This window comes from Megalobrama amblycephala, linkage group LG14 (genome assembly GCF_018812025.1).
Source record: "Megalobrama amblycephala isolate DHTTF-2021 linkage group LG14, ASM1881202v1, whole genome shotgun sequence".
Lineage (NCBI taxonomy): Eukaryota > Metazoa > Chordata > Actinopteri > Cypriniformes > Xenocyprididae > Megalobrama > Megalobrama amblycephala.
The window spans coordinates 30,833,848-30,859,929 of record NC_063057.1 but is presented as its reverse complement, the minus strand read 5'-3'; the positions used below and the strand labels follow the sequence as shown (position 1 = coordinate 30,859,929).

General features: G+C 38.5%; 1 protein-coding gene across 1 annotated transcript; it reads left to right on the top strand.

Annotated features, from left to right (window-relative positions):
* Nucleotides 1–17,690: 17,690 nt before the first annotated feature.
* LOC125244413 (natural killer cells antigen CD94-like) lies at nt 17,691–25,046 on the top strand. Its single transcript, XM_048154500.1, has 5 exons — nt 17,691–17,919; nt 22,235–22,444; nt 24,599–24,726; nt 24,850–24,950; nt 25,007–25,046. The coding sequence occupies exons 1-5, from the start codon at nt 17,760–17,762 to the stop codon at nt 25,044–25,046; spliced, it is 639 nt and encodes a 212-aa protein (XP_048010457.1). The 5' UTR covers nt 17,691–17,759.
* Nucleotides 25,047–26,082: the final 1,036 nt, after the last annotated feature.

The following is a 26,082-nucleotide window of genomic DNA, read 5'->3' as shown; positions in this document are numbered from 1 at the left end:
TTATCTGCAGATGGGCCGGAGCCGGAACCTCAATTCTGAATTAGAATTATGTTTTGAAAGAATCATCTGAATGATTCATTTGTCTGGTTCGTCCACAGTTCCTACACAACTCATCTTCATAGTCCTCAGCTAAAAAAGCTGCAAGAAAAGCAGACTGAAACTCACTCCATGTTGTAATGGATGATCTTGCTACTTCCCACCAGTCACGTGCAGTGCCGTATAAAACTGTCCTGAAGGTGGCTAAGATGTCAGCATCCATTAGAGGATGTACAGCAAGAAAGTCTTGACAACGTGTTACATATAACAAAGGATCCGGGTCATCAGCTGACCTTCCAAACGTGGGAAATGTTAGCTTGATGTGGTCACTTTTAACAGTAGTAGCAGCTGCTGCTGGAGAAGTTACTGGTGGTGGAGGTAAAGGGTTATGAAGAGTAATACTTTTCCCACTGAAGTCAGACATTCTTTTCTCTTGACTTTCAAACTTTGCTTCCACTTTGGTTTGCAGTTCTTTCATGTTGGTGAACAATTTGTCCGTGAGTAAAGTCAATTGACTACTTTCTTTCAGCAGTTGACCACAATCCCTTTGAAAGTGCTGTTGAACTGCTTTAATGTCCAGCTGAACCTCAGACTGCAACTGTTGCACCATGAAACGCACTTCTGACACCAAGGTATTCTCTATCTTTTGGAGTTCTTTGGTTATCATAAATTTCATAGCTTTAATTGTCTGGTCTGACTCGGTTTCAGCTTGCTGCTTGTTTGTAGATAAAGTTGTGGAGAGTTGTTGCTTGATTTCATCAATCTTTCCAGCAAGTGTAGTGATCTGACTCTCATGACTGGACGAATTGGATTTTAGTTCCTTGGTAAGTTCAGTTACAACTCTTTCTTGTTTGGTCATGAAATCGTTCAGCTGATCCCAGTTACCTTGAGCTTGTGCAGTGAGATAACCAATCTCTCTTCCAGGCGTTGGGAGAGTTCCAGGCAGGTCATACTGTACCCCTGAAGATGGAGAAGGTGAAGAAGCCGTGGCTGAGGATGATACTCCATATGGTGGAGTGCATAATTGCATGGGTACTGGATTTTTCTGTTCCTGTGGGAAGCGTTGAGCTGGAGTGCTGCATCCTGGGGATGCAAACTGCACATGGGCTCCTGATTGCACAATACGACTGAACTGGGTGGGCGTGTGACAGAAGGTATATAATAATTCCTGAGGAGCTTGACGGTGCACAGGTGGCCAATTAGGGGTAGCCACATCTGGAACGTCCATCTCAACAAAGGTTGAGTGTGGGGTAGGCTGCTCTGCCATGATTATGTAAAGGAAATGTGTTATCAAAAAATGATTAAATAAAAGTGTTGTGATTCAGTATTGTATATGTCCGTGTTTACAATTTACATTGCCTTTCAATTGCACAAATATAATTCACATTTCATACAGTGCAAAGCATTAAAGCAATTGTCCCACAAGTCAATCAAAACAAGAAAAGTGTGAACAGCAATTTGTAAGGTAACTAAATCACAGATCACCAATTACAACAATTGATATTCAATGCAATCACATAATGTTTCAATTAAAACAGCTCCTATTTCATAAAGAATGTGGGGCAACCACCAAAAAATTCAGTTTTACAATAAGTTAAAAAATTCACAAGTTTGACAAGTTAACAGGATTTCTAATTCAGTTCAAACACATCAAGTCCAAAAACTCCAAAACTTTCCCCTTACATGACTTTTCAAAACACACAACAATTCAAGTACCAAATTCAGAAAGTCAATGTATATTCACATTCAAACTATTCACACTCAGTTATCTGAGGGTCCCTGTTCGGGCGCCACTTATGTAACGGTGGCTCCCTAAACTATTGGAATATAATTAAATAAATATTAATTCAAAATCTTTGCTAATTCGGGCGCCAGGCAGACTCAAATCTACCACATTAAACTTAACTAACTATTTAACCCAGGATAACTCAAACCACCAGTTACACAATTTAAATGTCAAAACAATATATTGGAATTCACAAAAAACATCCAACACAAAAATTTCAATCTTATCAATTTGTAATTGTAATGTCAGAATTGGAAAAACACTTTCACAGAGAAAATCCCGACAAATACACAAATGCAAAAAAGTCCTTTGATGTAATAGGCTGTGTCGCAATTAAACCATGGGGGTAAGAGTTCGTGTCTCAATCAAAAAAGGAAAATCACAAAACCAAACAAAAAGGTTGGCAAAACACTTCAATACATTCAATAAAACAACAAACAAAATTTCAATAATCAAAATATTCAGAAAAACAACAGTTCAAAAATCGAACGTTTACCCCAAAAAGAAAACAAAAACAAGAAAAGCTTTAAAGATAAAGAAAACTAGTGTGTGTGTGTGTGTGTGTGTCTTGTACTGAGGCGAATAATGTCGGGGAAGCTTTTGGACGTTTTTTAAAGTGCGTTATTGGTAGGGAATACCTGAGTTGAGTTGAGTTGAGTTGAGTTGAGGCGGGACTCGGCCGTTTTAAGACCCAACAGTTCGGCAGTCGACATCGGTGGGGCGCAGTGGTGTCAAAAGTATTCACATTCAATACTCAAGTAGAAGTATAGATACTAGGGTTTAAAAATACTTCTGTAGAAGTTGAAGTATCAACTCAAGCTTTTTACTCAAGTAAAAGTGTAAAAGTACTGGTTTCAAAACTACTTAAAGTATAAAAGTAAAAGTAATGTAAGGAAAAAAAATGCCATTAAGGACAAAAGCTTAGGCCGCGCCACAGGGGTCTATTGTGCACTCCACCTCCTCAAAATGTCATCAATAACCTTTATTGGAATGTAAATGTACAGTACAGTCCAAAAGTTTGGAACCACTAAGATTTTTAATGTTTTTAAAAGAAGTTTCGTCTGCTCACCAAGGCTACATTTATTTAATTAAAAATACAGTAAAAAACAGTAATATTGTGAAATATTATTACAATTTAAAATAACTGTTTTCTATTTGAATATATTTCACAAAGTAATTTATTCCTGTGATGCAAAGCTGAATTTTCAGCATCATTACTCCAGTCTTCAGTGTCACATGATCCTTCAGAAATCATTCTAATATGATGATTTGCTGCTCAAGAAACATTTAATGTGTACAATTGTACAAAATATTTGTGTACAATATTTTTTTTCAGGATTATTTGATGAATAGAAAGTTCAAAAGAACACTGTTTATCTGAAATCTAATCTTTTGTAACATTATAAATGTCTTTACTGCCACTTTTGATTGATTTAATGCATCCTTGCTGAATAAAAGTATTCATTTCTTTAATTTCTTTTCAAAAAAATAAAAATAAAAATTCTTACTGACCCAAACTTTTGAACGGTAGTGTATAATGCTACAGAAGCTTTGTATTTCAGATAAATGCTGTTCTTTTGAACTTTCTATTCATCAAGGAATCCTGAAAGAAAAAAAGTACACAACTGTTTTCAACATTGAAAATAATCATAAATGTTTATTGAGCAGCAAATCAGCATATTAGAATGATTTCTGAAGGATCATGTGACACTGAAGACTGGAGTAATGATGCTGAAAATTCAGCTTTGCATCACAGGAATAAATTACTTTGTCAAATATATTTAAATAGTACACAGTTATTTTAAATTGTAATAATATTTCACAATATTACTGTTTTTTACTGTATTTTTAATTAAATAAATGTAGCCTTGGTGAGCAGATGAAACTTCTTTTAAAAACATTAAAAATCTTAGTGGTTCCAAACTTTTGGACTGTACTGTACATCCAAACTTAACTGCAGGAATCTGTGAGGGCAGCGGACAAGAAAAATGTGGGTAGTTTTGGTGTACCCAGGGCAGGCTTAGTAACAATCAGGGCTTGACATTAACACCCGCCAACCTGCCAAATGCGGGTAGTTTTCAGCTGTTTCAGTTCACACCGCACTCGTCTGTTGGAGTTTGTTGGATAGGTGTGATAACCCTGTTGGCATTGGTCGGAGTCTATTTTTACCAGACTGAACATGTTTAATCGGCGTTTGTTTGGTCGTCTGAGCATCCAACAAACGGCAACAAACTCTCGGTGCGTTCCAAACGGCATATATCGCCCTCTGGAGAGTACTTCGGAGTGAAAACAATCATGGCCGCCAATATTGAAGGGTTGTTCCAAACCGAAGTGCTCAAAACTGGCCACTTTAAAGGGCCCTTCGGAATGAAGGATTTCGAAGGATACAACTGATGGACACTTTGGGCCCCCATGATCCTTTGCACAGGGAAGTTGTTTGACGTCACAGAATGGGTACAGGAGGCTCGGAGTTCGATTTTATCTATAAATGTATGTATAGTATTTTTCTATACTACTGTAATATTTCTACGAGTTAGATTTAGTACATTATTATGGTCAAAACGACATTGTGCTTCAACAAAAAATACTTTACAGCTCCCTTTATCAGTCCATTCAAATGTTTCAAATACATAGACACAATATACATTATGGTGCGATAAACCAAAAATAAATAAATAAACTAACGTTAAATAAAGGGCGCAGCTTGCGCAATCTATCCTCCTTGATTGCCTTGTTAAGATGACGCAGAAGTGCGTTCCAAAAAGGAGTAATTTGACCCCTACACCCTTCATCCCTTCGAAGCTCTCACTCCGGAGGGTAAACACTTTTATAGGTATTAGGCTATAGGGCATAGGGATGAGCCCTTCCGAATGGAACGCAGGGCCTGACGTAATCTGACCTGGCCACGAACCGTTGCCATGACGATGAGGCAAAGACAGCTGTTTGATCGCGCCCGCGCCTCACGTACACACAACAAAGCACTGGAAACGTGACATCGCAGCTTGTTCGTTATAAAAAATAAAATAAATAAATAAATATATATATATATATATATATATATATATATATATATATAAAAGGTATAATAGTCCGTAGTGCAATCCGTGCCATTCAGCAAGAGCACTGCTCCACTTCACCGAAAGAGAGAGGTATAACACCATGAGAGCAACGCAGGCTTACCTTCAGTTTCATTTTAAATAAATTCGTTTTGGCTTGTTTAGCTACATGGTTGTATGTGACTATGGGTCACATAAATAAAAAGGGTCGCGCTAAAAAAAAAAAAAAACCGGTTTAGGCTATACGCTAATTTATTCAAACGTCTCTCTACCGAACTACCTAGCTTAATTTGCAGAGGAGAAGAGAAAGCACCCGTTTGATAGCCTAAATGAGCCAGTAGTGGATAAATAATAACTTTTAAGAAATAATCTTTTTTGAGTAACGACTCCCAACACTGTCCACCTTGCTGGAGTGTGACGTGATCTGTGACGTGCAGGTGTGATGGATCGCGTACAAACCAATAGGGTGTCAGAATGGTAAATGTTTATACTTCTCATCCAACCACAATCAAATTCACTCTATCCGGATGGCGCGATTTATCTGGATAGGTTTTTTTTCAAGCCGGAATGAAAACAAGCCGAAATGAAATAGGAGTAACGAGGCTATTTTTAAAATGTAAGGAGTAGAAAGTACAGATAATTGAGTAAAAATGTAAGGAGTAGAAGTAAAAAGTCGTCTGAAAAATAATTACTCCAGTAAAGTATAGATACCCGAAATTTCTACTTAAGTAAGGTAACGAAGTATTTGTACTTCGTTACTTGACACCTCTGGTCATGGCACATGTTATTATTATCACAGAGTGGGAAATGAAACGTTTCACGTTTCAGACTCACCCACTTTTTTTTTAACACACACTAGAATTAATATAGCCAAAGTTTTAAAAGTGGCTATACAAAAGTGGGAGCTTGAAAAGGCTCATAAACAACGCAGACATAAATTTTGGTAGAGTTGAGGGAGCATTTTCTTCGAAAACAAAATAAATCCACCTGACATTCTCTTCAGTGCAGCAATGGCGGACTGTGTACAACTCACTGTGAACTTGCTCAGGGCGGTTCTATGTTAAAATGTCTGTTAACATATATGGGCGGGGCCTGTGGCTAATGTGATGTCACATTGTGTAAAGATCCAGTCTCTGGGCTGCTGTTCTCTGGGCGCCCTCCTTAAGCTTCCATGTCATGCTCCCTCCAGGTCTCCAGATGGCACTTTAACTCAAAGCTCAGTTCTCTCCACTCCTGCAGATGGTGCTATTGTATTTAATTGTACTCAGAACTCTCCTCATTAGCCCTGATTCCCTTCACCTGTGTCTTGCGCTTTATAAGTGTGCTCGTTCCCTGGCATTATGTTCAGTCTTGAGCCTATGCACTCCAGTCTCCAGATCTCAAGATAAGTTTTATGCCTTATTGTACCGTTTGACCCTTGTGTATATTTTTGTTTCTCTGTTTTATGGACGCTCTGCTATCCTATTTCATTTGTACTTTGTTCCTTGGTTTCTCAAGTAAAGACTATTTTTATTTTTTGGAAGACTCAAGTCTCTTGACTCGTTACTTTTCTGCTCTTGGGTTCCATTGTCTGGGAGAACACGCCACACTTAGAACACCAGAGACCCGGGTTCAAGTCCAGCCAAGGGTGCAGAGATTAGATCCTTACACATTGCCAGGGATCTAGAAACAGCTTGTTCTGAGACACTGCTTATGATTATGGGGATTTAAAACCCAACATGTGGTCCTCTCTTTTGGCCTGAATAATAGGGAGCAGGGGAACCCTACAATTCTGAACAAGAGCGTGGAGCAGTTGCAGTGTGCGGCCCCTGATCAATTATGACAAGACCATGCCAGGGAGATTAGTGGAAAACATCAAAATGCTCAATGGGTTTTTTCAGAAGACGGGCCACAGCACTCCCCTGCTGCCATGGGAATCGTTCAGGATGGAGGCCGATAAAATTCACTGGATGGCGGCTACAGCAGAAGCAATGTTCAAGCACTGGCTGGGGCATTTAAACTTGCTGTGAATGAATAATGCTCTTTTGAATAATTCGGTCATTAATTTGTCTCAAGTTTTTCAATTATCCCCGGCACAGTTCCAGTTATTGGACAAGGGCTTATCATTTGTTCCAGCACATTCAGTTAGAATGCAGAGAACTTTTTTTGGGGGACTGACTTCAAATTCCTCCCGGGCCCGGCCGTTTTGTGCCAAGTCGGATTGGGTTCCCCCTCACCAAGTTTTGCCAGGGGAGGTTTTTGATTTTTTTTTGACAGGAATTTTGAAAGTGTCATGAAATAGCCACACAGGTACAGGCTCCGTCTCCCAATATGTCACCTGATGAGGTTAAAGCCTTAAGCGAATTATCGCACATGCGGGATACTGTCATTAAACCAGCGGACAAGGGGAGTGCAGTGGTGATCATAGACAGGCCGCAGTACCTACAGGAGGGTTTAGGGAATCCAATCCGAGGCCAAGAAGATTTTTTTGCTTCCAAAAGTACATAAGCCCAGTGACATATGGCCTACCCTGTTTATGCCCTCGGGTCGCCCCATAGTGTCCGACTGTGGGAGCGAAAGCTATAGGGTGTCGGAGTTCATTGATTTTTATTTAAATCCCTTGTCCACTAAGCATTTAAGTTATGTCAAAGACACTTATGATTTTTTGAAAGAAGTAAAGCAACTTAAGGTGCCTTCGGAAGCTTTTTTGTTTTCATTAGACATAGATAGTCTTTATATGAATATAGAAACTCCTCTTGGTTTAAATGCAGTACGAGATTGCGTTGCAAAATTTCTGAATACCTCCAGACCGGATGATGCAATCCTGCAGAACCTTGAGCTAAGTCTTGCAAAAAACGATTTTGTGTGAGGGGGCTTTTTATTTGCAAGTTAAGGGCACGGCCATGGAGAAGAGGTTTGTGCCGCCCTATGCAAATATCTACATGGCGCAATGGGAGGAAACACTATTCCCCAAATGCCCCAAATTGCCGCTTTGTTATCTCCGGTTCCTGTTATGGGGAGTGTGGCACCATGGCCTGCAGAAGTTTCAAGTCTTCCTGCAGGTACTTAATTCATATCATGCTTCCATCAAGGTAAAATGTGTAATAGACAAACAAGCCATCAATTTTCTGGACACTACGGTTTATAAGGGGCACGATTTTCATATCACAGGACAGTTGGATTTCAAAGGTTTTTTCAAAGAAACAGATACTCATGCACTGTTACATCATTGGAGTTACCACCCCCGTCATGCATTAAGAGGGATTGTCTTAGCACAACTGATTAGGTTTAGGAGTATTTACTCTCAGAATAATAGCTTTCAGGAGGCTAAGCAGATTCTGTTTAAGGCTGTTGCGGTCCATTTATAAGGAACATTGTGAGTCCAGTGCAAATCCGGTTGCTCAGTCTCCCAGTCCGACACTGTTCGGGTCCCTGCGATTTTTACATTCTCATCGGCTACTGTCGACTTAGCAGGACAAATCGGGTGCAAATTCACATAGACTTTGGCAGACACCCCGGCAGGGGGAGGTTTTTCACTTTTGGCCTCGCAGCCAAAATTGGACAAGCGTAATATCAAGTTGAGGGACTTGCTAGTCCATAACCGCCTCCCTAGAGCCAGAGAAAATTTTTGGCCAGTCAGAAATTCCTGTGTTATCAAGGCCTTTGGAGGGCGGGAGGCCTTTTTTCTGCCCGACATCTCTCTAAATGCCGAGAACTGCATTTGTCATCAGATGTATTAAATGTGGCAGACAGTATGTTGGCAAAATCATACTTTTGATTACAAAATCTGAACCAGATGCAGATCACATATAGCAAAAAATAATTATCCCCCTACCTTGTTTCCTTCATGAGATATCGCATGTCAAATTAGAAAGATATGTAAAATTTCCCTTGAACACACTTTTTTTTTTTTTTGCCTTTTATTAGCAGTTTCTCAGCATGAGAATGTCCAAATGTATTTATTTTTTATTTAAAAATTTATTTAAAAAAAAAAAAAAAGTTTCTTTTTAAATGATAACATCATTTTGACTCCTATAATTTTGGAGTTATAAGTCTTTACTTTTTTGTATGTCACTCTGAAAATGCCTTCAGTGTTTAAGCGGTTAAGGGTCATTTATCTGTGTACTAGATGTTATGGTGAAACAGTACTGAATCAACATTGGACCAATTAAATGCCTGGAAAATGGATATAAAGGAAGATATAGATGAGGCAGACTGGAACGATGCATGTCTTAAAGCACAAACACAGACAATAAATACAAGGTTTAAATTACATCAATATAAATGGTTCATGAAAACCTATATAACTTATATAACCTGTCAAACTTCTTCAAGTGTCCGCTAATATTCCACGCGTGTTCTAAATGTTTGGACGATAAAGGTACACTGTATCATTGCCTCTGGGTATGTGCAAAGATGCAAAACTTTTGGAAGGAGGTTATAAAATGTTTGTCAGACATGTTTATTGTTAAAATTCCTTTGAATGTAAAACTTTGTATTCTTGGAACATATCCAATACACAAACATCAAGACAGATTAAACTGGTAGACTTTGGTCTCCTTCAAGTTAGAAGAGTTATTGCATTATGCTGGAAGAGTATGGATGCTCCATCTATGAGTTATCGGACTGTATCAGACTGGAAAGGCTAAGACTGTGATCAGCTATGGGAGCCATACATAAATATCATGTAACATATTTATAATATATTTATATTTTTACTTATTTTATGAATTTGTATCTTTATTTTTATAATTATTTATGCATTTCTTATTTTTAAGAAGTGTAAATTGAATATGTGTATGTGAAACAGTTTATGTGTGACGGTGTGTGCATAGACAGATGAAGACGAAAACAAATAAAGTTCCAACACAGTTCAATATAATAATCCAAACAGGTAAAGTACAGATCAGAACAGGCGGTAGAGTTCACACACATGACATGAAATGAGACCAGAAAACAAAGAACTAAAACAGAGTGACAGAAATACTGTGGGTAATTGGGTGAACACAGTATAAGATAAGAACATGGAGAGCAGCAATAACCCCCCCTAGGGAAACAGAACAGAACCAACATATGCAGATATAATTAATGTCATAATTTAACATACACACATTTCAAGAATTAGTCTAATTCAGGGGAATCATAAGCCAAATCCTGACAGACGAGAGGAGGACCTGGGGATGGAGGAGGGTAATTTGCTCCTGAGAAATGTGATAGCTGCTGATGATACTGAGGAACTTATATATGAATGCTGTGATAGGCGTCGTATTCCTATAGTTTGACGAGAGTCACCTGGGAGTCAGTTGATGCAAGCTTGACTGAGGTGACCTGCCAGAACTGACGCTAACACTGGATATCTAACAAGCGTGTTAAATTATTATTTTCTGTTGACTTTACTTAGGGTGCTTTCACACCTGCCTCATTTAGTTCGGTTGAATCGTACCAGAGTTCGTTTGCCCCTTTGGTGCGGTTCGTTTGGGCAGGTGGGAAAGCAGCAATCGCACTCGAGTGCGCACCAAAAGCGGACCAAACAAGCGTACCGAGACCTGCTTGAAGAGGTGGTCTCGGAACGCTTTCAAACGAACTCTGGAGCGGTTCGCTTGAGATGTGAAAGCAATCGACCCAGTTAACGGACCAACGAACCAAATGATATCATTTTCATAACGGAAAATGTGATATAAAAATCAGTAATGTCTGATTCTGTGAGTGAGCACATTATTTACAATATCTGAAAGCCAACGAGCGCCTCTGGTGTGTAATTACACTTCTCCGTGCGAGAATGCTGTCCCGACGAAGTCTCAATTCCCGCTCTGCTTCATTATAAAATTCAAATGGTCTCTCTCGACAGACACACGGACAACAGGTCGCCTACTAGACAGCGCTGGGAAATCCAGAGATGGAGAGAGAGAAAGAGCGCAGGTTTGAATTTGCCGCAGCAAATATGAATTAACTGCGGGAGAGACGGCTACATTTATAAAGTGTTTGTGTGTGTCTCGACAGTTACAAATAAAGCCACAATAAGCTCATGGAGCTAGCTTGTCAATCATTATTTTGATGGATGACGCAGCGAAAACTCTGACCAATAAGAGGACAGTTGTACTCTCATGTGACTTGCCTGAATGCATTTTGGTACGCTTTGAAATGTTGCCATGTGAAAGCGAACCGAACCAAGAAGAAAATGCAACATTGTAACAAATTTAGTCCCTGTTTCGGAACAAAACAAGCGATCCATAGGTGTGAAAACACCCTTAATGTGAAGTAGTTTGTTTACCTTACTGATGTAGAGTCTAGTAAGGCACGATAAGTGATCTCAGAGCAGACATTGTTTCCCTCTACAAGACTTCGACCCAAACATCACTACCTAGAGCATTATAACAAATTAATTAGGACTTTTGGACCATTAATAGATGTTTGGACCATGTGCTTTGAGGGGAAACACAAATTCTTCAAGAAGATTGTTCATGCAACACAAAACTTCAAAAATGCTCGTCTCGACACTGGCAGTAAGACACCAAAGACTGATGGGTTTCCACTTAGCTTTTTTTACACCACTAGCTTTTTTCCGAACCACCTGTGGAAATTCAAAAACTGAAAGCTGTCATTGTTTCATCATTTCCTGATGATGTGCAGCAGCAGGGACATGCACAGACATTTTGGGGGCGCAGGGACTCTAATGGAAAAAGGGGCACTTCTCATAATTACATTATTTAAAAAATTATGTATTTTTTTTTTACTAGTTACCATGTGTTTGAAATTACAGAAAATTATATAGGCATAAGTATAATAAAAACATAATATAGCTGCAAGCAGCAATTAATTATGGGGCCAACCACGAAGAAGGCACAACAAGTCATGACTATACATGGCTGTGAGCATCAGACCAACTGCAACAGTGAGCAATAAAAGACCTGGTAGGATTATTATGACTGAAAAATCATAACTAGCTGAAAAATCATAAATACAGTCAATAATAAATGGTTTAACACTTTCAACCAATAGATGGCACTTTGACCAAATTCATGTGGTATGGTTAGAGTGACATATTGACAAAATTTTGCATGTGTCATTCTCACCTCAAAGCACTGCAGACTTACAGTCTCAAGAGTCATTTTGGCATCATGCCTCAATTTCGTTAATGTGGTATATGCTGTGGCTTATCTTCTTTTTTTGTTTTTGTTGTTTTTCTTTCCCCTTTTTATATATATATATATATATATATATATATATATATATATATATATATATGTAACTGAACTGTGTAAACAACTAGGGAATTAGCATTCTTGTGTTGTGTGTATTACTAACTCAGCAGATATTTATTTGGGGTTAATTGAGAACATTCCAAGTACAAATGAGATTTTAACAAATAAGTTCTGTTTGGAAAAGTGCACAAATGATTGTGATTTTTGTAAAAAACAATAAAAAGAGCTGCAATTGTTTTCACCTGATATATTGATGTTTTGGTGGCTGTATAAACTACTGTGCACATTTTGCATTTTGCAAAATTTACAACCTGTTTAGGGCAATTACAAAGTGTTCAGATTACTGTGAGAAATGTGTCAAATCATTTGAAAAAAACTGTAAATGTTTGTAATTCTTGAACAAAATGAGGTATTTTCACCAAACTTGTCAAACTCATGTACGAGTTCATTCTGTGGTCATACAAAAAATTGCGGAGATTTACCACTTAGTGGTGCTATAATATAGTCCAGTTTACTTGAATATTTTCTTAGTCTTTGTCAGAGTTGTCGTGATGGTTTATGATGACATTTGTATATCTTGAAAATCTTAGCTGTCATCAGCCTATACATTTTGAGCACCTCTTAGACCAGGTTAATGCAGGCCAATTGGGACTAAACTCTGTGGGCCTGTTTGACTCATGGCCCTAGAGGTCTGTGCGAAGTTTGAAAGAAAATGGCCACTGGGTGGCGCAATCATGTTTTAGACCAGGGGTGCCCAACCCTGTTCCTGAAGATCTACCAACCTGCAAAGTTTAGCTCCAACCCTGATAAAACACACCTGAATCAGTTAATTAAGATCTTCAGGAGCACTTGATAATTACAGACGGGTGTGTTGAGCAGGGCTGGAGATGAACTAGCAGGAAGGTAGATCTCCAGGAACAGGGTTGGGAACCCCTGTTTTAGACCCTATATATCACGCAACATATCACACATACACACAATATTCATATCATATGTTGAATCTCCTCATTCTGAACAACTTTGCCTCAAGAACCACTGCTGTCAATCAAATTGTTCATTATTTGAAAAATAGTCTACTTTTTCGAACTCCTCATAGGCCATTTGTGCAATTTGTTCAAAACTTGACATGCATAATCTAGAAATACTCATGGCAACAAGTTATCAAAAGAATTTTGATTGGTGAGGTTCGCAACAGAACGCCAAAACGTTTAAAGTAGGCAGTTGCCTTTTAGTGAAATGACTATATCTATTTCAATGAGATATTTTCACATAAACAGTAAAAAATTGTAGCGTTAGGCCACTTGGTGGCACTGTAATAAAAAAAAACAACAGTTAATCTAATTGACTTGAAAATTGGCCTGCACTGTCCTTGTCCAAGTTGCCATGACGGTAAAGTGATTGTCCATTTGGTGGAGCTAAAACAGGATTAAAAAAACATGAAAATGGCTATAAATACACAATCGTTAGTCCGATTGACTTGAAAATTGCACGCAGTGTCTTGGTCGAAGGCGCCATGAATGTCTATGAGGACCTTCGCGTCTCTCTAAACACATGACTGCCATTGACCTGAAAATTTGAGAAGGCAGATCAAAACTAACCTTGGTGAGCCTGTTTGACTCTTGACTCTAGCGTAGAGGTCTTCACGGGTCCAAAAATTCATACCCGAACCCGAAGAGACCCGTAAATGTGCTACACGGAACCGACCTGGCCCGACTATTATTTTGAAAGTTGGACCCGGACCCGTGCAGAACCAAGAAATGCCATAAATGTACTACCCGGAACCAATGCGGACCCGTCTATTATTTGAAAGCTGGACCCGAACCCGACCGGGAAGACACAGACCCGACAGGACCTGATCGGCACATAGGTGTATTTCACAGCAAATTGCTATTAGTAAGTCAATAAACAAGTTGCGAAAATAAAACATTTTGTCTTACCTAATGTTAGTAGGCTAACAGTTAGCTTTCTCCCTTGTACGTTACCTGACTGTGATGCCCTTGCCAAGAAAGTTCATCCGTTATTCCTCTCTTGCCGATTTAAATGCTTAATCCACTCATTATTCCAGCTTTAATAGTCCACTTGCTGTCATGATGACAAATGCGACTTTGCAGTTTTGCATTATTTCATTGTATCTCGAGACTCGAGTCCACTCATACAATAAAATAACTTTGACTGTTTGCCCTTTTGAATAATAACGATTGCTTGTTCAGTGACATGGCCGCTGACGTTCATTTCTGCGCTCTCTAAGCCGAGTCTGACCAAAACTTTACATATATCAAGACGGTTCATTCATAATATTATTATAAAAATAGGAGAAAGAAAGTGCGCTCGCACGAGACTGCACATGCGTGTTAGCTGGAGCAACCTGAAACATAAGCTTTTAAGCATCATAGGAAACATTCATGTGATAGTTCATCTCAGATTTTGTTAATGATTTGAAATATGTTATTTAAATGCGAGTGTGCAAGGCTGCAAGCAGTTTTTGAGATTTGAAGTTTGATTGCATTACTGTTGCACACAATAGGAATAGGAAAACTCGATGATCACCGTTCGCTTACTTTAAACGAACCAATTAAAATGGAAAATACATATTCTCAGATTATGTAATTCATACGAAACATGCATAGGCGCGTGACACGCGTCCACTTCTGAGGAGATGACGAATCAGCATCGTGACCTTATTCACTGTTGATATAGCACTACTGCTATTTATGAATTCTGTTGCTTTGCTGTTTATATTTTCAGATTTCCTTTGTAACTGTTTTGTGGCTGTGGTGGCAGAGGGTAATATATGGTATTCTTTCCACTTACATCTCATTGTTTCTTGATCATAATTAAAGGGCTGCTTCTAAGCACTGGGCCTTGTGCTTGTTTGTAATGTTCAATTTCTCATTTTACCACTTGAAGGGATGTAGAGGACACAGTAATATTGGCTGTCTCAATGTGTGTGTATGTTACATCTGTCAGCTGCGGATGCAATTGTTTACCAGCAGATGGTAGCCTTTCTTATTGTCACACTCTGTTATTCCCGGACTCCATTTCCCAGAACTCTCTGCTCATAGTTTATCAGTTTCAGCTGTGTCTTGTTTAAACTATGTAATATAAGGTGCGTTCACGCGGCCTCGTAATTCCTGTAGTTACGAGATTCTAGCTTGTAAAATACGTCATGTGTCTCAAGATTCCGGTAAATACAAGGTGGCGTGAATGCAGCATAACTCTATTTGTCTATTTATACTCCTCTAGGCTTTGTATCAGTATGAAGTCTTGTGTTTTCTCACACAAAGAGCAGCCTAGGGGCTCCTGACCACCTTAATCCTCCCCTGCATTCACACAACAGCAGAATACAGATGTCAGTCCTGTTTTAGACATGGTTCTGTTCACACCATCTGGATATGAAACTAAAGTGACTTCCTTTCAGGACTACAAATGAATTTTGTTGAGTAAATTCATTAAACAGGGAGAGTCTAAATATGCAAGAAACAAGCAGGAACACTGATAATGAGAAGTAACTTTCCCTAGCAATGTCAAGAAACCAGCAAAAATACTCTAGAAACCAGATTGAAAACCCTTATCTTTATTACGTCTGTTAGTGTAATCTCCTTCACATAGAGTTGATCAGGTTGCTGATTGTGGCCTGTGGGATGTTGGTCCACTCCTATTCAATGGCTGTGTGAAGTTGCTGGATATTGGCAGGAACTGGAACACGCTGTCGTATACGCTGATCCAGAGCATCCCAAACATGCTCAATGGGTGACATGTCCGGTGAGTATGCTGGCCATGCAAGAACTGGGATGTTTTCAGCTTCCAGGAATTGTGTACAGATCCTTGCAACATGGGGCCGTGCATTATCATGCTGCAACATGAGGTGATGGTCGTGGATGAATGGCACAACAATGGGCCTCAGGATCTCGTCACGGTATCTCTGTGCATTCAAAATGACATCAATAAAATGCACCTGTGTTTGTTGTCCATAACATACACCTGCCCATACCATAACCCCACCGCCACCATGGGCCACTCGATCCACAACGCTGACATCAGCAAACCGCTCACCCACAAGGCACAATACACGCTGTCTGCCATCTGCCCTGTACAGTGAAAACCGGGATTCATCCGTGAGGAGAACACCTCTCCAAAGTGCCAGACGCCATCGAATGTGAGCATTCAAACATTCACTGATGCTCCAGAAGGAAACATGATGCATTAAGAGCAGGAGGGTGAAAACTTTTTGAATTTCAAGATAAAGGAATATTGTACTTGCATGTTTCCCTGATGACAAATTAAGTATCTTCTGTTGCTTCCAAAGGGCAGTACTAAAAAAACCAAGAAAATGTTCAAAAGTTTTCACCCCCGTCCTGTGTTACTAAATTAGCTGCTTCTTTGTTGCCTTACAGTACCTTAGATTTCACGATTTCCCAACACAAAAAAAATTCAGAATAGCATGGGTGAGAGTATGCATTTCCAAATTGAGGATGTTTACATCTCATCTCATCTTGAACCTGCTGAAATGTTCCTGTAAATATATTTCCTTTCCAAATGTTCATTTCCCCAGTAACCTGCCACAGTCAGTGCTTGTTCTAAACGTTGTAGAGGAATATTTATTGCTTATCATTTATTCTCCTGATTTATGAATGGATGCATTGATACTTGTTTTCTCTCTGTCTTGTGTATCATTTAAAACAGCTTGTTCAGTGGAAAATTACTGCTAATGCTGTTCTCTTTTAAGAAATGCTTCTGAAACTAACAAAGGAAGTGAGGCAAAGGTGCAAATGTGTTTGTCTTGACAGCTTGAACTTCAATAGGGCATCTGCTAAGTTTTAGACCCCTCTCTTTTTTCAGTTTTTATGATCCTAATATGATAACGTGTTATGATTGGTTTGGGGTAACAAGGAACAATAAGAGGCGTATATAAGACAGCCGCTCTGGGTGAGGGTGTTTTCTCTCTAGAACTGTGTAGAAATCTTCTTTAAACAACCTTCTTGCATGAATAAAATCAACAAAGACATTTCCTGAGTGTTTGTTTCATTACATTCTCACCACTGAAAGAATAAAGAACTTTTCCACAACAATGAATATGAATGAATGAATGAATGAGGCATTTATATAGCGCTTTCATATGTACAACTGTACACCCAAAGCGCTTTACAATCATATCAGGGGTCATCCACTTGGATGATGCGACGGCAGCCACAGTACAACGGCGCCAGTGCGCTCACCACACACCAGCTGTAGGTGGAGAGGAGAGAGAGTGAAAGAGCCAATCCAATGGATAATAATATAAGTCACTGAATAAGTCACTGAAATCAAAATCAACAATTCTTATTTTTTATGAAATATTGCAGTAATAATGAGTGATTTATCAATGCACATCACATTTAAAATTCATGTGCCCTCATAATCTTTAATTAAAATAACTTCCCCTCCCTCTTGCAATGACTTCTCTTCTCTGATGACGTGTTTACTGGAGCGAGAGTGGGACAACCTGTCAATCACATGACATCATAGCAATGGCCGAGTTTCACTCAGATATACATCACAAAAGGGAAAAAGTCTATCACAACTTCTGTTTCATGTCAACTTTAAGGGTCTGATGTCACTGAAGTCTGTTTGCCACTAGCTTTAAAAAGAAGACGAGTGCTGACTACATCTACAACAAACAAGGAACAAGATCATTTAATGTTTGAAGGTTAAAGAGCAGAAATGGCTGATGGTATTTATGAAGATGTGATCAGGACTGAGTCTGAGAGAATGAACACAGACAGAATGGAGATGACAGTGGAAATCTATGAGAGTGCAGAATTTGTGAGAGATCATGACTTCAGGACAGAGACAAACACACACCAACCACTTCAGCGTACAGGTAATCACATTCATTACTTTGATCAAATCATCAGAGTCTGCACATGTTCAGTCATCTAATGTCAGACCTGTGCTGTTCAGAAGTGATTGTGTGAAGATCAGAAGAAGCTACAGTGTGTTTGGTTCAGCTTTGTGTTTTGCTGATGCTGTTTTATGATTTAATAACTAACCATCTGTATATGATTTTGGAGAGAGAGAAAAAAATGATTAAAGTGTTTACTCAGCCTGAGTGTTTCAGTAAGGATGGTCAGTCCGTTTCGTCCGATGCCTTTTTTGTCTGATGCCTAATTGTACCAGACCTGACACTGACGTTGTTTTTCCTGAGACTTTCAGTCTATGGCATGATGCCGTTTTGTCCAATGACTGAAGCATTTCAGTCTGAGGCATGATGCCTTTTTGAAATATGACTCATTCGTAATAAGTCTGAGGATGTCCTAAAATATACACTGTACCCGAGGCCTTTATAACAATGTTCATGAGAATGCTGCTCTATCTTTGTGTTGGTGTAGAAACAGAAACCACAGTCTTGACTTTACAGACATAGTGCTGTTAGTTACAATCATTCTGTGGCAAACAAATGAAGATGTTTTGAAGATTTCACACAGGAACTTGAGGAAAAAGCTTAAAAGAACACAAAAGCACTATTGAAAGTATCATAAAATATGACCATATTATCTGGGGTTGATTCATGTTCAAGCACAATTAAGTTACATTTTCTCATCAATTTTGATTTCACTGGATTAGGTAAAGTGACTTTTCTCTCATGTATAACTGTACTGTGCTAATTTAAACCCTACTGCTACATCTAAACACAATATCACAATAGTGCCCTTTAGGAAGAGCTTTTTGTTTTGCAAATTAATGTTCACAGACAGGATGTCACGTGCTCTTGTACTGTTACATACTTTGCCACTTATTGGCCTCGACTACTAAAAGTAGAGTCTCAAATAGCAGAGGACTACAGAGTAGAAACACATATAGCTTTCATCATTTCCATGACCAGGTGAACAAAAAAGCTTGTTTATGGCAATATAAACACTGAACCAAGAGAAACCATACAGGTACACATATGTAAGCAATAAGGTACAAGATGCTATGCTATGTATCAATGCAAGTTTCATTAAGTAAACTTTCACTAAAAGCTTTCCTTCCGCCAGAAAAATAGTCCCTGACAGTGAGCAGCAACATAAGTTATTACGCCATTATTACATTATTACGCCATTAGATGGAGGCAAAGGCTGTCTTTATAAGTGTGTCAGTCAGTAGTGTGGTAGATTTTCCCCTACCGCACCTGACTTAAGTTTACCTGATTCGTCTCCTAATTGATGCTTTAATAATTTATACACGTCTCCTAATCGACGTCGGCTGAGTTGGTAACGTCTTGACCCTTTTGAACACTATCACTTGGGAATAAGGTCTCTAGTGTAGGGAACAGCACATTCCAGGGCCCAGTTTATGGCCGGGTCCCTCTCTGTCTGTAACAGCGGACAAATTTTTGCTACATTTTAATTGGATCTTGGTGGACTAACACAAACAAACCGTCCAACGCCATCAGATAAAGATGTAAGGACAACATCCAGACACCTCTTCGAGGGCAAGAAGAAGACTCTTGTACCAGGAAGGACAGGACTTCTCATTGGTCCACGGGCAGTTTCTGCCCTTCACCCATCTAGACACTACTTCCTAAGGCTGGTCACAGACCGCCATAAAAATTCCTCAGGACCTTAGCAGCAATGGGTGAAACAAAGAGAGATCACAAAGATCCATCCAAATCCATTCAAAACCATGTTTGAAAACCTTAGAACTGATGCAAACTACACACATCCATTTTATACTTATTCACAGAAATAAGTATTCACAGTGACAGCTATTTGTAGTGCAACATCTGGCACAAATATAGCTGTTAATGTACAATTGAATGACAGTTCAATCTTTTTCCATCATGTTTAGTCTCTATTTGTTTAGAATATTGCCAAAGGTATTCTGGTGGTGGTTTGGAAAGTGAGAAATGCATTGGTAAACTTTAAAGACACTGTAAAGACTTCCAACTCCTTGCTTTATGCAAATGAGTTCCACAGGGGAAAGAAGAGTGGGCCAAACTGTGTGTGTCCCCTCTGATGCCAGCAGCCAATCACAGCACTCGAATGGAGAAGCGCCAAAATGCAATCTCCTCCTCATCGGAAAGGGATAAAGGTACCCTTTCAACAGACACTCCTTGTTCTGGGTCTCCCATCAGGTGAGACACAAGAGATTTACCATTCTGAGTCTGTCCTTTACGGGGATAGACATTGACAGATACATTCTCCTTCTGAACCTCTGGTTCGTCCAGAGAGACAACAACAGATCCCATGATCTGAGTCTACAGCTTGTGAGGCAGCAACAGAGACGACCATGTTTTGAGCCTCCATCCTGTGAGGAAAGAGACATCAACAAACACTACGTTCAGAGTTTCCATCCAGCGAGACAGTAACGACATCTGCAACAAGGTTAAGCTCAGGAGAGCAAACCTTCACTCCAAGGTTCCTTCGTCTGCGTGTTCCAGATTGTTAAGGACCTTCTGCACCTACACCAGGGCCTCATCTGCATGTTCCAGATTTTAGGACCCTTTGGTGCTCCAGGAGATCAGCATCCCACAGAGCTTCGTGTTCAAGACTGTTGAAACAGATTCTGGCTCCTCTCCCCACTGCATTGTCGCCCAGCACAACCAGCGGAAGACGTCACCGTCATCAGACTCAACCACGTGGAACGTAAATATCACTTAACCAAACCTCTTTCCAGAGACCTTGGCATTGTTGTATTTTATCAGTATATAATTTCCTAATTCCCATTAGATGTAATATAGCTGATGTTAGTTAATAACAAATAATCTTTCGTTTATTTATTTGGTGCATAATAAGGTTCTCTACTAGGGTTGGGAATTGTAAGAAATTTTCCGATTCCGGTTCTGCCTAACGATTCCGGTTCCGGTTCCATAAAAATAATAAAACAACTAATAAAAAATAGTAGTAAGAGAAAAATGCACAATACTTTACTCAAACAGTCCTTTTTGTGTTTATTATACTTGTAAAATGAATTTAACAGATTGTTAATCTCATGTTCGCTAACACTTTACAATAAGGTTCATTAGTTAACATAAGTTAACTACATTAACATGAACTAATAATGAACTGCATTTCTACAGCATTTATTAATCTTTGTTAATGTTAATTTCAACATTTACTAATACATTATTAAAATCAAGAGTTGTATGTGTTAACATTAGTTAATGCACTGTGAAGTAACATGAACAAACTATGAATGGCTGTATTTCTATTAACATTAACAAAGATCAACAAATACAGTAACAAATGTATTGCTCTTGGTTAGTTCATAAATGAACCTTATTGTAAAGTGTTACCACAAATTAGATAAGATGCTTGAACACACATGTAAGATCCAGACAGCTGAAACAGAATATTTTTGTAAGTTAGAATCATAAAGACTTCATTTGTTTCTGAAAGAATGATTCAGTGATAGACACATTTTTAACAGTAAGTTTGTTGCCACCTAGTGACATAACAGTGCAATCGATACAGTCGTTATTTGAAGTTCAGTTACTTTCAGAAGGTCTTACGGGTGTAGAACAGCATGAGGGTGAGTAATAAATGACAGAATTTTCATTTTTGGGTGAACTAACCCTTTATTTTCCCCCTTTTCTTATATTTGGACATGATTCAGACACACACTGATTTAGGCCCAACGGTTGAGGACATTTAGGTTTCAAATGCATATAAATGTTATTCCTGCAAGAAAAAAAAAAGTTAGTTATGATTAATTAAATTCCATACCAGTAGCAAAGACTTTTACATTGAAAAGACTGAATTGTTGTGAACACAGAATAAGACAGAACTGACAAATGCTTTGACTAGCGCTGTCAGTCACGGGAAAACCCCTTAACTGTTAAAGGACAAGATAATACATCAGACATTTAAACAGATTATTTATTATGATTATAGGACTGACCTGAAGGAAAATCTGAATGCAGGTAATAAACTCGCTCACTTGATCTCTTTCTCACAACACTCTTCTACATAATACAGTAAACATCAATGAACAATATCAACTGAGAACAAACAGTTTACGTTGCTAAGAGTGGTTGCTAAGGGTGTTGTGTAGTGATACACAGAACCGTTGGGTGAAGCGGTCATAGCCATTATCGTTAATAAAACACAGCTATTGACCAATTAGAATCGAGGACAGGAACTAACCATTTTATAAAACACAAATATACAATTAGGAATTGAGAAAACATTTATCTTGATGTCTGTCATCTTCAGGAAGTGTTTGTGTGAAGATCAGAAGCTCCAGAGCAGCTGCAGTGTGTTTGGTGCTGCTGTGTGTTCTTCTGCTGACTGCAGTCATAGTGCTGTGTGTCACGTTCACTCTAGAGAGACGACAGTTAATATCCAAGAATGAAAACCTGACCAATGAGAGAGAGCAGCTAAAACTGGAGAAAAATGATCTTCAGATGAGTCTTGGTAAACTGGGTGAGTTTCTTTTGTCATTTTAGTAGTTTCTACAGAGCAGGAATATAATCTGGTTAGTATTCATAGGTGTTTGAATGTCAAGTGTAATTCTAGTGCACATATTCACAGCATGGAAAGAGTCTATAGTACAAAATAAATTCAGTAACACTTTATTTCAATTGTCCACTTTACACTTTCTACTGACTACAAGTAACTTTACAACTACATGTCAGTTTATTCTCCTAATCCAGACCCCTAATCCTACACTAACAGTCTACTGATACTCTAATGAGAGTTCAATGACTGCAGTTGCAGTTATTATAGTTAGTCAAAGTCTAAAGTGAACCATAAATTCAAATGTAAAATATATTTACAATGTAAAATGTAAAGAATTGTGGCCATGAAAATGTGTTGACTATCATAAACTCAAACACAGCCAGACATCTAAAAAAGGATTCTTTATTTTTGACCACATATGAGAAAGACGCTGCGTTAATGTCTGAGGTTGAGGAAAGGTGTATAAACAAAATAAACAGAAGAAAATTTGTTCAAACAGAGAGTTCACTACGTATAGTGTGAATCACAATGTTCCACAAATGTACAAAGAAACAAACTAAAATAAAGAATAGTCCCTCTCTGTGTACTTAATTCAGATCAATTTGCACAAATTTCCTTTACAACTAGGTTGTAAAATTCTCATAAAATAAAAGTACACAAAACTCCAAGCACACACTATGGGCCCTATTTTAACGATCTAAATGCAAAGTCTAAAGCGCACGGCGCAGGTGCACTCAGGGTGTGTCCAAATCCACTTTTGCTATTTTAACGACGGAAAAATGGTCCGTGCGCGGGGGCGCATTTTTAAAATGGGTTGTCCCTATTCTCTTAATGAGTAATGGGCGTAACATTCAATAAACCAATCAGAGTGTCATCTCCCATTCCCTTTAAGAGCGAGATGCGCTCGCGCCATGGAGTATTGCTATTTACATGGCGTACACGTAATGAGTCAGTTAATATGTGTGTGTATTGGCACGATTGTTCAATTAATTAGCCATTATTATAAGTAGTAATAGGCTGAATTGAAAATAGGTAGCCTAATTCTAATACACGCAATGACTATTCATCATTACATTTTTATATTTATGTAGCCTACACAATAATATTCTTTTACACTGTAATCCTTTTGTTTTTAATATTTGGCATGTTTGTGTGATGCGCATCCCTGTGTGTAATAAGCAAAGTCAACGCGCACTGTGGACGCACCCAGAGGCGCAGTTTTTACCAACGCGCTCTATCAAAAAAATATTGCGCCATTGACTTTAGACTTTAGACCAGGTTTGAGTCGGTCTATGGCGCAGTCTATTTTCAGCTCCTTAAAATAGCAATGTGCCGGCAATGCGCCTGAACACACCTCTTTTTTAGACCAGCACGCCCATGGGCGCACTAACTGGCGCAAATGCATTTACTAATTTAAGGACGTGGCGCTGAACGGGAAAACACGAATGGCGCCGGACGCAAACTAGCAAACACACTTGCGCTGCACCTTGCGTCGGGTGTATTATAGGGCCCTATTTGTGTAATACCCCCAAATAAACAACGGTGGCTTGATGTTTTCTGGATAAAGAACAAAATAGAAATATTATTAAAGATGCATTCTCATAAGCCACACACACTTATAGGACCAAAACTAAATGCATTTAACATTCTTCACATTACTATTCATTTTCATCCCTTAAAGGATTAGTCCACTTTTAAATACAATTTTCCTGATAATTTACTCACCCTCATGTCATCCAAGATGTTCATGTCCTTCTTTCTTCAGTCGAAAAGAAATTAAGGTTTTTGATGAAAACATTCCAAGATTTTTCTCCATATAGTGGATTTCAATGGCTACCAACAGGTTGAAGGTCCAAATTACAGTTTCAGTGCAGCTTCAAAGGGCTTTAAACGATACCAGATGAGGAATAAGAGTCTTATCTAGAGAAACTACCTGTGCACAAGGGTGCCCTCTAATGGCGGGAAGGAATGACTACAGGCTATTTTTGCCCTGGTTACAGAATGAACCAAGTGATCTCATATTATAGTTACCACCCACTAACACTAAAGCTCACAGATGAACGAAACAAGTTAAAAAACTGAAAAAGATGCTAATAGTTAAACTGGTTGTGTTTACAGATGGATGGATTTACTATCAATCCAGTCTTTACTTCATTTCCTCTGAGGAGAGGACCTGGGCTGAGAGCAGAAGATACTGTACAGAGAGAGGAACAGATCTGATCATCATAAACAACAGAGAGGAACAAGTGAGTGAAAGAATGTGTGTGTGTGTGTATGTGTGTGTGTGTGTGTGTGTGTGTGTGTGTGTGTGTGTGTGTGTTTAGCTTCTAACCCTAAATGATGAAATGTATCTGTGTTTTTATTCTTAGGGATTTGTCAGTAACAGTTTTGTTAGTTTCTGGATTGGTCTGACTGACAGTGATGTGGAGGGCAGATGGGAATGGTTTGATGGCACCAACATGACCTCTGGGTGAGAAATCACTGAATTAAACTGATTATTCTCTAATAAATGATCATATCTCACAGTCAGTATCATATCACACAGGAAGCAGCACTGAACATCTAATGCTGATCTGTTCTTTCAGGATCTGGAGGTCTGGACAGCCTACACTGTAAAAAAAAATTTGTTCACTCAACTTATATTTTTTAGTTATCTTTTTGCTTTGACTCAGTTAAGTTTTATTGACTTAATCTACTAAGTATGTTCAACTTAAAAAATTTAGTTGACACAGTTAAAATAGTTGGCCCAACAACTTATTTCAACTAACCTGGACTTGTAAAGATTAGTTGAAATACGATAACTTAAATTTTCAAGTTATCTGTACTAAAATTTATGTTCATTCAACTAAAATTTTTTCTCAACTTGCAACAGCACATTCAACCAAATAATTAGATTTTTCCATACAAACGATTTTATTTTCCCTTACAATTCAATAACTGTTAAGGGCAAACTCAGTTAACATTCAAAGGATTACAATGAATTTTTTTGTAAACTTTTTAACTGTAAAATATAGCGTAAACTTCTCTTAGTAGAAATTCGAAACAATTCTGAATATTTTCAAATACAAACTCAAAACTACATTATACATTACAGAAAAATAATTTAATTTCAAAATAAAACAATCTGTCAAATAAAAAGGTATTGCAATTTCATAAATTTTAATGGTGAAAATGCATGGAAAGTGTATTCATGTATAAAAAAAAAAAAACGTCTCAGTTCACACAAAAAATGGTAATACCATTGTTAATTGATCACTCTCATGCCATCCAATACCCGTTAAGACTTGCCTTTGTTGGAAGACGAATTAAGATACTTTTAATGAAATTTGTGAGCTTTCTGTCCCTCCTTTGACAGCCTACGCAACTAGCACTTTCAAGGTCCAGAAAACACATCCTTAAAGTAATCCAAGTGATTTCAGTGGTTTCAGCTCAGTTTTATGAATCATTGCTAGTGTTTCATACCATTTTATTTATTAAATAGTTTTCTCCATCGCATGTTTCCAAAAACATGACAGCACATGCTTCTTGTTAGGGCTGGGCGTTATATCGAACGATATGATCATGCCCATCTAGTCAGTAAAGCCGGTTCCGTGATTACCGCT